We start from the raw sequence: 12,827 nt of genomic DNA, 5'->3' as shown, positions 1-12,827 counted from the left end.
AATACGTCATCATAATTAATATGTATACAGACTAATATATGCATATATAAGTCACTTCCTGACTCTAATGTCCTTTTATACAGTCACGGTGGCCGAGAGGTTAAGGCGTTGGACTCGAAATCCAATGGGGTTTCCCCGCACAGGTTCGAATCCTGTTCGTGACGATTTTGCGTCTAAAGAAAAAATGCTTCAAAATAACTTTATTGTTCTATGTTTACAACACGCAGCCTAAACCCTTAACATTAGCAATTTATATCACTATGTACCATGGATTACTTCTATGGGGACGCATCTAACACTCAATGTGATCAATCTGAGTAAGTGGTCGGTCACACTGGCCTTTATTGGATGTTTAATAATAGAAGAAGCAATTAGTCGTGATAGCATAACAATAAGGGGACTATTTGGCTTTGTATAACAATTTACAGTCGTTAGTCGCAGATTTGATACTGAATCATGGATCTATACTGAACTCTCACATGCTTATTCTCGCGTTGTTTGTGAATGAGATTAATTTGGTAGAAACCAACAACTCTCTTTATTTTTTCCAAACAGGTCAGCGAATTGTTTGCTTGTATTCGTGACTGTAGTGTATTTATAAAGAGAAGCTTGGTACTTTGGTACCTTATTTTGTCGACTCGATTGTATAAGAGCACAAAAAGGAAAGGTCTATGTAATGTGTACCCCTTCCGAAAGTATAATGGAACTGACCGAGACATATAAATAAGGCCGGCAACGCACATTGACGTAGCTTTTGGGGCATTGTTTGAAGCATGAGAAGTCGTTTAGTCAGCAACGTGTACAGATTGTAGACAGCGTTTTCGGCTTTAGAGTCAAGGCATACATAACCAGGTCCTTGGATATAATGGTCACAGTTTTATATTTACACACTAGTCTTTTTGTGAATAACTTGTCCAGACCGCGTGCTAGCAAAGCTAAAATACGGTTTTGTTCATAAGAGGAAACACAAAGGAAATGCGCTCGCTTTAACAACACTATCGTAAACTTGAGTTGTCTTAATGGTCGAGGAAGATAATTGTTACCTTCAAACAGCCAGCAACACGGACAATATCTCAAGCTCTGGTGTTACATACAGACAGTTGATGTATCTGTTAAAACAGAAACATCTCAGATTTGAAAGACGATAATACAATTGTTTCAGAATTTCACATTTAGTCCAACCGCCTTACTAAATCGTTGAGATCTTATTCGTGCTATCGTTGAGTGAACAGCTGCTATTATGGCGATAATCGTAAAAAGATATATGCACAGAGACGCGTACAGTGAAATCAAAAGAAGGCAGCCAGCAAACTAGCTTCTTGCGCTAACGATTAGCTAAGCTACTCTGTTCGTAATTCGCCCACCCTGCTTGTGTGTAAGCTGTTTTGAAGAAAGCAGTCAAAAGTCACTGGTATGTTTCAGCTATATCACCCAGTGTCGGTATTTATTGTGTTTGACTTGGACGAATACCGTAGAAGCCGGCCCCTGTGATTAAATATTTGCGCTAACGTTAGTGTTTGTAGTAGGGTGAAGTTAGCATTTGGCTAAAGGCTAATTTGTTAGCTACGCTCAAGCTAACGCTTTTCTGTTGTAGCTACAAACAGTGAGTACTGAGTTGAAGTGAAAGTAAGGGGACGAGTAGTGTTTATTTTTCCTCTTGAGCAACAATGGCAACTGCAACAGGCGAGGCCGTGTTCTTGCTAAAGGATGTGAAGCCCGGGTCAAAAAACTTGAGCATCGTTTTCATCGTGTTGGAAATAGGTAAGTTAGTTGAACCGTGACTCTTATCTTAAGGAGTCTATCCATGTCATCAACGCGTGTATTTTTATTAAAGGGGCCAGTGGAATTGTCGGTAAAATGTAGCACCAAATGGGACATTAATTATGTATTATCCCTCTGTTAATTGAACTATGTTAACATCTTTTTGTTTGTTCTCCTTAGGAAGAGTAACCAAAACGAAAGATGGTCATGAGGTGCGCTCGTGCAAGGTGGCAGACAAGAGCGGGAGCATTGCTATATCTGTGTGGGACGAGCTGGGCAGCCTCATCCAGCCGGGGGACATCATAAAGTTGACCAGAGGGTAGGAGAGATCTCATGCATTCACACTGGTGACATGAACAGCACTGGCTCAGTTGACTGTAGTGTGTACTATGAACTGACCGACAAATGCAGATAACTATACTTTCATGTTCAGGTGGTTATGTAGATGTTACACATTTCATGAATAATGTATTTTTTCAAAGTTTAATTTGAGATGTTTTATTTTTAGCTATGCATCCATATGGAAAGGCTGCCTGACATTATACACTGGAAGAGGAGGGGATCTACAGAAGATTGGAGAGTGAGTACCTGGCCACCAATACATTTTTCTTAACCTTCATAGACCAGTAAAGTTGTTATGCCTGTTAGAATGCCATAAGCAGCATGCAAGACCCAAGCAATTTTCAAACTGTATCAGGAATAGGATGTTATTGCACAGTTTAAATAATATAAATACACACCTATTTATTCTATCATGTAAACATAGACAATAGACATTGTTGAATAATTCCATTATCTGCTTTTTTCTGTTAATATAACCTTTAATCTCAGGAAATCATATTTATTACTCTGTAACATGCACTCTGGTTTTTACAGAACAGATGCATCCTCCTGTACAGTTGTATTTAAGAAACACATGATCTAAATCTTAAAACGGTCACACAATGAAGATGTAAACCAACACCATTTCTGAATGTTCTCTTCTAACTCTGGTTTTGTCTCCACAGGTTCTGCATGGTGTATTCAGAAGTGCCGAACTTCAGTGAACCAAACCCAGATCTGCTAAACCAAACAAACCAGCAAAACAAGTCTGTGAGTAGCCATGCAAACACTTCATCAACAAATGTGTACATAATATGAGTATTTAGCAAATATAGTGATCATACATACAAAGAAAATCAGTCCAAATTGCACCTAATCCAGCCTTTAATACACTGAACGTTTCATGTCTATTATATTGCAGCAATTACGTGCTATTCCCCATATGATACTTGTCATTAAAATATGTATACTGGAATCTTGTTATCTTTCATGGCAAGACACAGATTTTATTGCATTACAGAAGGCACATATAATTTTTTGGGGGGGAAACATTCCTTTTTGCATGAATATTCTTTCTTTCACAATAGTTGCTGTTTTCGTTATTTTTAGATTAGAGTCCACTATGTTATGGCGCATTTCCACTGCGGGGCCTCGCACGGCTTAGTACGGTATAGTTAGGCCTTGGTAGGCCAGGCTCCCTTTATGCTGCGTTTCCATTACAGTTTAGCAACTGGGGTAGTAACTATAGTAACACACTGTAGGCGGAGCCTTAATGTCATCTTCAATACGAACCACAAAACTAACATCAGCCGTTAGCTGTTAACACTCAGAGCTCACAGCTCTTCATATCTGTTCAGAAGCTAGACAAAAGTGAAACAAGTACAAACCACAGACTGTCTGTGTCATGGCGAATACAGTCGCTGGTTTATTTATAATAATAATAGATTTATTTTGTTAGCGCTTTTACAGGTGCTCAAATACGCTTTACAGATATAGTGAAAAGAACAAATAATAAATATATATATATATAGTTAAAGTCACACATTAAAATCCAGATTGAAGAGGCGAGTTGTTGTGAGTTTCTTGAAGGTGGTGAGGTCAGTGCAGTCTCTGATGGGTTGGGGGAGTGAGTTCCAGAGGGAGGGGGCAGCGACGGAGAAGGCTCTGTCCCCCAGGTCCGGTGATTGATGCGGGTGGGGATGGATAGATTGGCTTCTGATGATCGGAGGCAGCGAGAAGGGGTGTGCTGGTGTAGCAGGTCTGTGAGGTAGGGGGGGGGGCTGATTGTTGAGGGCTTTGTGAGTAATCAGGAGGATTTTGAAGCAACCTAAAACGGGTCGTGCACGGCACCCTTAAACCGTGCTCTGCGCTTTAGTAGAAATGTGCCATTAGAGTAAGAAAGCTAATAAGTCACCTTCTGCAGATACACCTAATTGTCCTGATGAAGGAAGTCTGCACTTAAAAGTCCTATACTGTTCCATATTCAGTGTTAATGTTGACATTCTCTTCCACTTACAGGGTAAACCAGACCAGAATCAGAGGGGAAACTCTCCACCCAATCAGAATTCAGGTACACTTGCCCCAGTACGGTATAGCTATTCATGCAAATGACCACAGCTCTACCTGTTACTCATTCATAGGAAACATCAGTCGTGCATGTCCTGTGGAGTGGTAAACATCAATGGTATCCGTTCATCTAAAAGGACTTTTATTGCACTATTTAACTTCAATTTAGCTTGTATAAGTATTTTTTTAAATTCTCAAATGGTTCCACTTCAAATAAAGTGTTCAATATCAAAATGACTGGAGCATGTCAGTATAGTGATAGGATTACAAAAGTGTTTTACAGCACACATTGTGACATGCATTATTTAGGTTAGATATACTAAATCATCCATAATTGGGAAATTGCCACAGCAGCTGAAAGGTAACAGATATTACACATGAGTTTAAAATGCCAATCAATGCACCTGGAAGAAAATGTATAAAAAATATTGAAAAAATACTGAATTAATTAAAATATGCTTTAATAGACAACATTAAAACATTTTAAGTGTCCCAGTAAGCCATGATAGTTTGACAGTGAGTCAGCTTTAACAATAACTGGACCATGAATCCAAAGCAGCCAATGAAATGCAGCTTTTCATTGATCACACCTGTGCGTGTCTTATTGTGAGATCTCCAAAGACCCATTAGGGATGTTTCTGTGAGTACTTACCTATGTTTCTCTACCGACAGGTAATGGATCTTTGTCGTCGTTTAACAACAACAACCCATCACCCGGTCCCCCCCGTGACCCTACGTACGGGGGCATGGGGCGACCCAACGGTCGGTCACCTGGCAACGGAGCACCTCCAGCCACTGCAGCAGGACCCCCCACAAAGTCTTCAGTTACCATTAGCAACGGCAGGGACCCACGGCGTGCCAAGAGATGAGATCGCGGTCGGGGGGGGTCATGTGGGAAAAATATGGACATGCCCATTTCCCCCTGCTTTTTTTTTTATATATAGAAACATTTCTGCCCCTTCCCATCACAGCCCATGTTGGCTTGCAAAACTATGAATTATGGACATGTCGTGAAGCCTTAGTGGTCGAGTGGTACTCAGCCTTCTTTACTTGTCATCTCACTGCATTTTGCCAGTTTTTTGCCAGTGCCCCCCACACCCTATACACTGTCCAAAACCCATTTATGTTCTTTCAAACTACACACCCTACTTGAACACTTGATGCACTTTCTTCTCCTAATTTATGTCGGGGCAAACTTGGCTGTCATTTAAATCAGGAAACCCCATTTCTGCTTTTTGGTGGAAAAGGCCTTAAGTTGGTGAAAATGGACTGAATGCACGAGCAAACTTCTTGAAAAGGGCCTCCTCCCTCTCAACAGAACTGTATCTGAAGTGACTCTCAAAGGAAAGGTGTTAGTTTAGAATTTTTAATGATAAGTAGATAGACCGATATTAAACAGTTTTTCATAGATACATTTTTTTTTTTGCCATTTAATTGTACCGTAATCAAAGTGGGACCATTTAAATATGTTTCGGAATACATTTTATTATAATTCAGCCACCACATGTAGTCTGTGAAATGCATGTCGAGTTGATTATACTGCCCCTAATGAAACATGGCTAACAAACACATTGTGACTGCAAGAGTACATTTTTGGGGGGGGGAATTTTTTTTTTCAAACTTAATCCGCAGGTACATTTAGCCACAAGTATTAACTTGTGCCCCCCCCCACCCACACACACACACACAGTATATAGCCCTCTAAGTGAGCTCTACACACCTCACCATCTTTTAGACCTCCATGCTATCGCTAACACATTTTAAAATAAGCCTACCATTCAATTCCATGTGATGTTTTGACTATGGCACCATCTAGTGCCTATTAAAATAAACTGCATTTATAAGTAAAACTTTATTTATATAGCTCCCTTCTCAACACGGATGTACAAAGTGCTGTACAGGACACAATTCACATTACAACTATAAAAGGCATAAAATAACAGCAGGTAATACATAGGATAAAACACCAATGAAAGACAGCTACTAATTCACCTCCTCCGGCGCCCCAAAGGCCTGTCGGAAAAGGTGGGTCTTTAACTGTCTCTTAAGAATCTCTATTTAGGCAGAGGCTTTTATTTCCTGGGGGAGTTTGTTCCAAAGCCTTGGGGCCACCGCCTCAAAGGCACGGTCACCCTTGGTCTTTAGCCTGGTTCGGGGCACCCTTAGGAGGTCTTGCTCAGAGGACCTCAGGGCCCGGGTTGCGATGTGAGGGTGGATCAGGTCATTAATGTAGGTTGGGGCTTGGCCATGGACAGCTCTATATGTGAAGACCAATACTTTGAATTGGGATCTGAGATGGACGAACATGTATGTGTGTATCTCAGTGGTACCTGATGTGTGCCTCTTTTTTTATCAGGTTGTGGCAAAAATCACACAATTAATCAAACATTAAGTTTAAGATTTGTACTTGTGCAAACCAAAAGCCTTTGTGTTTCATTTTGAAGCAAGTCATTGCCTATAACAAACCCTGTTTCCTCATATTCTTTGTTGCACCAAGCACATCAATGTTAAGGACTCCTGGTGTCGATGTTACCCCATTTCACTTTTTTCTTATGACTGTTTTTTTTTTCGGTTGAAGACCAACAAAATCTGACAAGACATTACCTACAATACAGTACATTAATGTAATACTCTTGTGAGGAAGGATATTGAGCAAAAAATATCTAAACGGAATACATACATTGAGCAAAAAGTCACTTTTTCTACCTGCTTATAGCCAGCCATCAATCCCTCACACTCCCTCTCACCACCTCCTGTCATGCTTCAGACACATCTCAGTATTTATTTACTATAAAGTCAATGAAAGTCTCCCAAATACATTTGAAGGCTTTCCTTTAACCATATAAATGATTATCTCCATTTAAATACGGAATGATATATCCCTGACACTGTCTAAATAGTGGTTTCCTTACATATTTATCAGATAAAGCTATTAGCTGCTTAGCATGGTGGAAGCACTTGCTAATTAAGGCTATTGTATTTATTGTACGTTAAGATAAGATGGACAAACATTTCATGAAACAACTTAGGGTATCTAGGTAATTGTATGCCTATACCTCACACCAAAACTAATCTCTCCACACTTAAACTACATCAAACTAAAGAACATTTGAACCACATGTATTGAGTTGTTGAGATATGCATTAGCTTGTGTGCTGCTGTGTCACCATCACATGGGATAGGGAAGTAGGGAACTTTCTATCTAGTAGAAGTTACTAGAAACAGTGTTATTGTTTGGAAACCCAATCATTTGTCCTGCCCATACGTTCTCAACATGTTTATTCCAATTATGACTAAATTGCAGTACTTGTGACACTGGAAGTTGAAACATATGAGAAGTGGTGGCAGGAAATGTGATGCTTGCCTCATGTGTCGACAGATGCATGTCATGAGCCGGGGAACTTCCTCTCAGCAGGGTCACTCAGAGATGCATCATGTGGTATTTTTCATATTTCACTTAGTGATAATAGGCAGAGGAAAAGTATTTAACCTGTTACGAGTTTTCTTCCAAGAGTTTTAATAATTTGTCCGTTACATACATTTCAGTAGGTATATTGAAATGTTGCTGCATTCAACTCCGAGGCAGGGAACAATACAAGAATAAGACTTGTGAAAAATATGAGTTAAGAATATGACGGATGGAGAAAAATAATAACATTTTACAAAAAGTAAACTTACATGAAAATATTAACTGTCCATATGTATATTTTTACTGTTAAAATTATTTTCTATTTTCTTTATTTTATACTCAAGTACAATGCTTTGTTTACATGTTACAAAAGAAATTCCCATATTGGGATCAATACAGTAAAGGTAATTTTATCTTAACTAACAACTAACTTCTTTTTTACAATATGTATGCAAGTATTTATCTATGTGTCTTTTTGAATACATTTATTTACAATCTAGACAAGAATAAAGCCCTGTTTACCTGGACTGATTAAACAGGGTGTGGAAAAGCAGGGAACCTAGCACAATTTGAATAAACAAGATACCTTTTTAAAATACTGTATATCTTTTATATATACAGCCAGTGTTTATAATGAATTCATGAAGCTGTCATGAACGTATGGTTTCTCTTGTGATTTGGCACACACAGTGACAGCACATCTCATGACTGACATGAATCGGATGACTGAGCTCCGGATTGTTTACGGGGAAGTATCGTGGTGGAGGAATAACCAAACTATGATTATTGAAAATTGTGAGATTTAACTGCAAAACACCTAACAAAACAATAGCTAGGCCTTGACAACATTTATTCATTTAACCAAATAATATTTTAATATATAAAATGCCTTTGGAGTGGGCTAAATCTACAGAATATAAAACCTTAAACATAAACTTCAACTTACATTTTTAAATGTGTGATCTTCGTCCTGTGAAATGATATCTTCCCTTTTGAAATATTTAGGTAAGAGTGTGTGTGTGTGTGTGTGTGTGTGTGTGTGTGTGTGTGTGTGTGTGTGTGTGTGTGTGTGTGTGTGTGTGTGTGTGTGTGTGTGTGTGTGTGTGTGTGTGTGTGTGTGTGTGTGTGTGTGTGTGTGTGTGTGTGTGTGTGTGTGTGTGTGTGTGTGTGTGTGGGTGGGTGGTGGGTGTGGGTGTGGGTGTGTGTGTGTGTGAACAGGAAGATAAGTGTGTGTGTGTGTGTGTGTGTGTGTGTGTGTGTGTGTGTGTGTGTGTGTGTGTGTGGGTGGGTGGTGGGTGTGGGTGTGTGTGTGAACAGGAAGATAAGTGTGTGAGAGTGTGTGATGGGAGGGGTGTAGAGAAGAAGCTGGCTAAAGTGTGTGTTCCCGGTGCCTTTATGACATACTCAGAGCCTCTACACAGAACACTCCACAATGGGTGGTGAGTAGTCATCCTTAAAATAAAAATTTACAATTTATTATCCTGATTGAAATTCTGAAAAGATTTAAAGAAATGACTGATTTATCATTCCTTTCAAAACTTTAGAATAATTATAACATAGTTATATTGTTTCATGCTAGTTACAGGATATGTTAACAACACTGTAACAAAATAATGTTTAAACATTAATATCGTCTTTGCCAATGTTGAAATGTAACTAAATACATTTACTCAAATACTGTACTTCAGTGAAAAATGTAGGTATGTGTTCTTTACTTGAGTATTTTAGTGTTTACAGCTTTGTACTACTCATTAGTTACATTGAAATCAAATTAATTCATACATTATACTTTATTTGTATAGATAAAGCTGCCAATATGAAGTCATGAAAAAAAGCTTCACCCATAGTGGCTGTATTATTAAATGCATAAATTGTAATAATCCAATAAAATAATACTACTCTGCATAATGAGTACTTTAACTTCTGGTAATTTATATGTTAATGATGCTACTTTAGTTCATTTACTTAAGTAGGAATTTAAACACAGGACTTTCCCATCTATCAGTGTAGTTGTACACTGTGGTATTTCTCAAAGTACTTCTTCCACCGCTGGCTTTGTGCTCTGCTGTCTCACAGTGACTTTGTGTGTTCAGCCTACTGCATGCAGCCTGTCAGATCTGTTCAATAATACATTCATGTTATCGTGTTTATGTTAAAGGTGTAATGTGTAAGACATTTCATTTGAAAACACTTTCTAACAAGTTGATCAAAAGAAGCCCAATAACTTAATTGCATAACAAACCAGAAATATACCCTTTATATTTCTGTTTTAAGGAATGAGCTGCTAACACTTTTTGAAGCAAAATAAATGAAACCCTATGGAGAGCTGTGATAGGCTGTTTTCTTTATTAATGCATATTCAAGTATCAAGCATGATTTACCCACATTTGATTGATTTTGCTCACTTAACTTATGAGGCAATATACCTCACCTCTACTGAGTGGCCCAGCCCTTCCTATGTCTCTGTATGTTGCCCTCAGTGAAAACGTTTGGAAACCAGTGGGTTATAGACATGCAGGGTTCGAGTTATAATATAATATATTACCAAGAACCATTATTTTAATGGGGCGCCAGATCTGGGGGGGGGGGGGGGGCGCTGCGCTGGCAGCTCTGGGAGGGAAAAAACATTTTTGACTGTTTGCGCTCATCCTAATTTTCAGCCTTGATGTAACAACATTCATAATTAAGTAAATGTAACACCCTTTTCACCCCGGTTACACTTTTCATTTGCCCTGTACGATGGGCGCTGTGAAAGTGGGGGGTGTTGGTTTATCAGGCGTCCGCAGCTCACAGCCAAAATTGGTGTGTGAGCGAGCAAGAGAGATAAATGCAATTTATGTAAACAAATTGCCAGCTAAAATCTCGCCTCGGGCAGCAAATTGGTTAGAACCGGCCCTGATGGTGTAGGAACCGTGCTCCGTGTTACAAGACGGGTCAGGAGTTTGGCAGTACCGCTGCAGACTCTCCGTGTGTGTGTGTGTGTGTGTGTGTGTGTGTGTGTGTGTGTGTGTGTGTGTGTGTGTGTGTGTGTGTGTGTGTGTGTGTGCAAAATGGGGGTCTTTAGTTTTAAAGACCCCCATAGAGCTTAGTTTATAACTCGAACCCTGGTTATAGAGTCAAATATGTCAATGTATTATGAGAGATATATACAGAATTTAAGCACTTCAGTGTAATTGTCCATATTCTTGCCCTGCAGTCTGTTAGTCTTTTTTTTAATGAAATGATGAGTCATTTTTGATTTATGGACCCTATAGTACAGGTGAAATGTAAAACTACACATTGCACCTTTAACAGATTTATAGTAGTAGTTTTACATAACTAAAATCTTATCCTGATTGCTATCCTCAGATCCAATCACATCTCCCTTTGTTCTAGACTTCGGCGCCATTTACGATGAACTCAACTTCACATACAACGACTCGGAGTTCACCTTTAACCCCGACACGCAGCCCTGCAAAGCCGACTCCATCCCAAATGCAGCCATGGTTGTCGTCAGCGTGTTTTACATCCTCATCTTCCTGTTGGCCATTCCTGGAAACCTGGTGGTGGGGCTGGTGATCGGCCTGAGCAAGCAGTCGCTGCCCCCCTCTGACATCTACCTCCTCCACCTGGCTGTCGCTGACCTCCTGCTGGCCTTCACCCTCCCGTTCTGGGCTACTTCCGTCACGCAGGGATGGGTGTTCGGAGACGCCATGTGCAAAGTCGTCACCATCGCCCAAGAGCTGAGCTTCTACGCCAGCATCCTCTTCCTGACTTGCATTAGCGTGGACCGCTACATGGTGATCGTGCGAGCCATGGAGGCCCGCAGGGCGAACCGGCAGCTGGTCAGCTGGGGAGTGTGTGCTGCCGTCTGGGCTGTTGGAGCTCTTCTGTCTCTGCCGGGGCTTTTTAATTCCTCCTTCAAATCTCTTAACTCCAGTCGGATGGAATGCTCTGAAAAGTATGATCCCACTAGTGCCAACGAATGGCGTCTGGCCACTAGAATTCTTCGCCACACGTTGGGTTTTTTGATCCCCTTGGCCATCATGCTGCCCTGCTATGGAGTAACCATCAAGCGCCTCCTTCACATCCGTGGAGGGTTTCAGCGGCAGCGAGCCATGAGAGTGATCGTGTCTGTGGTGGTTGTTTTCCTTCTCTGTTGGATGCCGTACCACATCGCAGTGATGGCAGGCACCCTCTCCAGGGCCAAGATAGCGCTGTACCAGTGCTCGGCGAGGATGGCTGTGGACCAGGCCATGTTCGCCACCCAGAGTCTGGGGCTGCTCCACAGCTGTGTCAACCCAGTGCTCTATGCCTTTGTGGGGGAGAAGTTCAGGAAGAGCTTGATGCAGATCTTGAGGAAGATGCACATCCTGGAAAGAACGTCTGTGACCAGAAGCAGCAGGTCTTCAGTGTCTTCAGAACTCACCTCCACATTTATGTGATAAACCCAAAGAGACACTTCGAACTATTTACAGGAAATAATCTTGTCACTGCTGGACAACAAATAACTAGTTTTGATACCTCTCTATTTTTTATTAAAACTCAACATTGGTGGACTTTTGAAACTCAATCACTCAAAAAAAAGAGATATATATTAAAACGCATATTTTGTCATGCTTTGTTATATTCTTTCTTGCATGGACTTTTACCCTATTTTTTAAAATATTTTTTCTGTTTTACTTCTTTTTATACATATTTAAATGAGACATCTTTGAGGGAAATTTTGTAAAGCTGTAGACATAAAGAAAATCCCTTTCCTCAGACATGTCTAGTTGTGAGGACATTCTGTCAAGTTTCAATTTTGTAACTAATGCAATGTCTCAACATAAAGACAAATGATCCACATATGAACACCTTTAGCAGCTGATATCTCTGGAAAAAGGTAGAATTGGACATTGAGTTAAGATACTTTTTTTTTAAATAACATATAAATGTGATATCTCAATCCATGATTCCAGCTAAAAGTGTATTGCATCCATTGCATCAGAAACCTTAAACCATACTGTACAGTACTACAGTCTATATATAAATCCATACACATGTTCATGGCAATGTAGAGTTATTTACGTTTTTTGTAATTTCTTTGGTTTAGTAAGCTGAAGACAGCAGGTTTTTATTGAGATACCACACAATTTGTAATCTTTGCAAAGTTGCAATCATCATAAAAGTATTTCAAACATACACACTGCTCTCTGTTTCTGAATATTATATAACTCTTTTGAGTCACCTTATATGTCCCAAAACTGATAAGACGAGTAATGTGTTTAAAAAATATATATTTATAGCC

General features: G+C 39.8%; 2 protein-coding genes across 3 annotated transcripts; both read left to right on the top strand.

Moving 5' to 3' along the window:
• The first annotated feature begins 580 nt into the window (after positions 1 to 580).
• Positions 581 to 5,720, top strand: LOC307028096 (SOSS complex subunit B2-like). Its single transcript, XM_079662865.1, has 6 exons — positions 581 to 1,761; positions 1,942 to 2,080; positions 2,270 to 2,341; positions 2,769 to 2,853; positions 4,102 to 4,153; positions 4,822 to 5,720. The coding sequence occupies exons 1-6, from the start codon at positions 1,668 to 1,670 to the stop codon at positions 5,016 to 5,018; spliced, it is 639 nt and encodes a 212-aa protein (XP_079518991.1). The 5' UTR covers positions 581 to 1,667; the 3' UTR covers positions 5,019 to 5,720.
• Positions 5,721 to 8,875: 3,155 nt separating this feature from the next.
• LOC307030525 (C-X-C chemokine receptor type 2-like) lies at positions 8,876 to 12,721 on the top strand. Of its 2 annotated transcripts, none has more exons than XM_079667014.1 (2): positions 8,876 to 8,997; positions 10,934 to 12,721. In XM_079667014.1, the coding sequence occupies exons 1-2, from the start codon at positions 8,991 to 8,993 to the stop codon at positions 11,980 to 11,982; spliced, it is 1,056 nt and encodes a 351-aa protein (XP_079523140.1). In that variant the 5' UTR covers positions 8,876 to 8,990; the 3' UTR covers positions 11,983 to 12,721. The 2 variants fall into 2 exon arrangements, with proteins under 2 accessions (XP_079523140.1, XP_079523139.1); XM_079667013.1 differs by having other exon boundaries at positions 8,896 to 8,997; positions 10,907 to 12,721.
• Positions 12,722 to 12,827: the final 106 nt, after the last annotated feature.

The sequence above is a fragment of the Notothenia rossii genome, assembly GCF_949606895.1.
Source record: "Notothenia rossii genome assembly, chromosome: 2".
NCBI lineage: Eukaryota > Metazoa > Chordata > Actinopteri > Perciformes > Nototheniidae > Notothenia > Notothenia rossii.
Note: the sequence above shows the minus strand (reverse complement) of the source record. Positions and strands in the feature narration are given on the sequence as shown.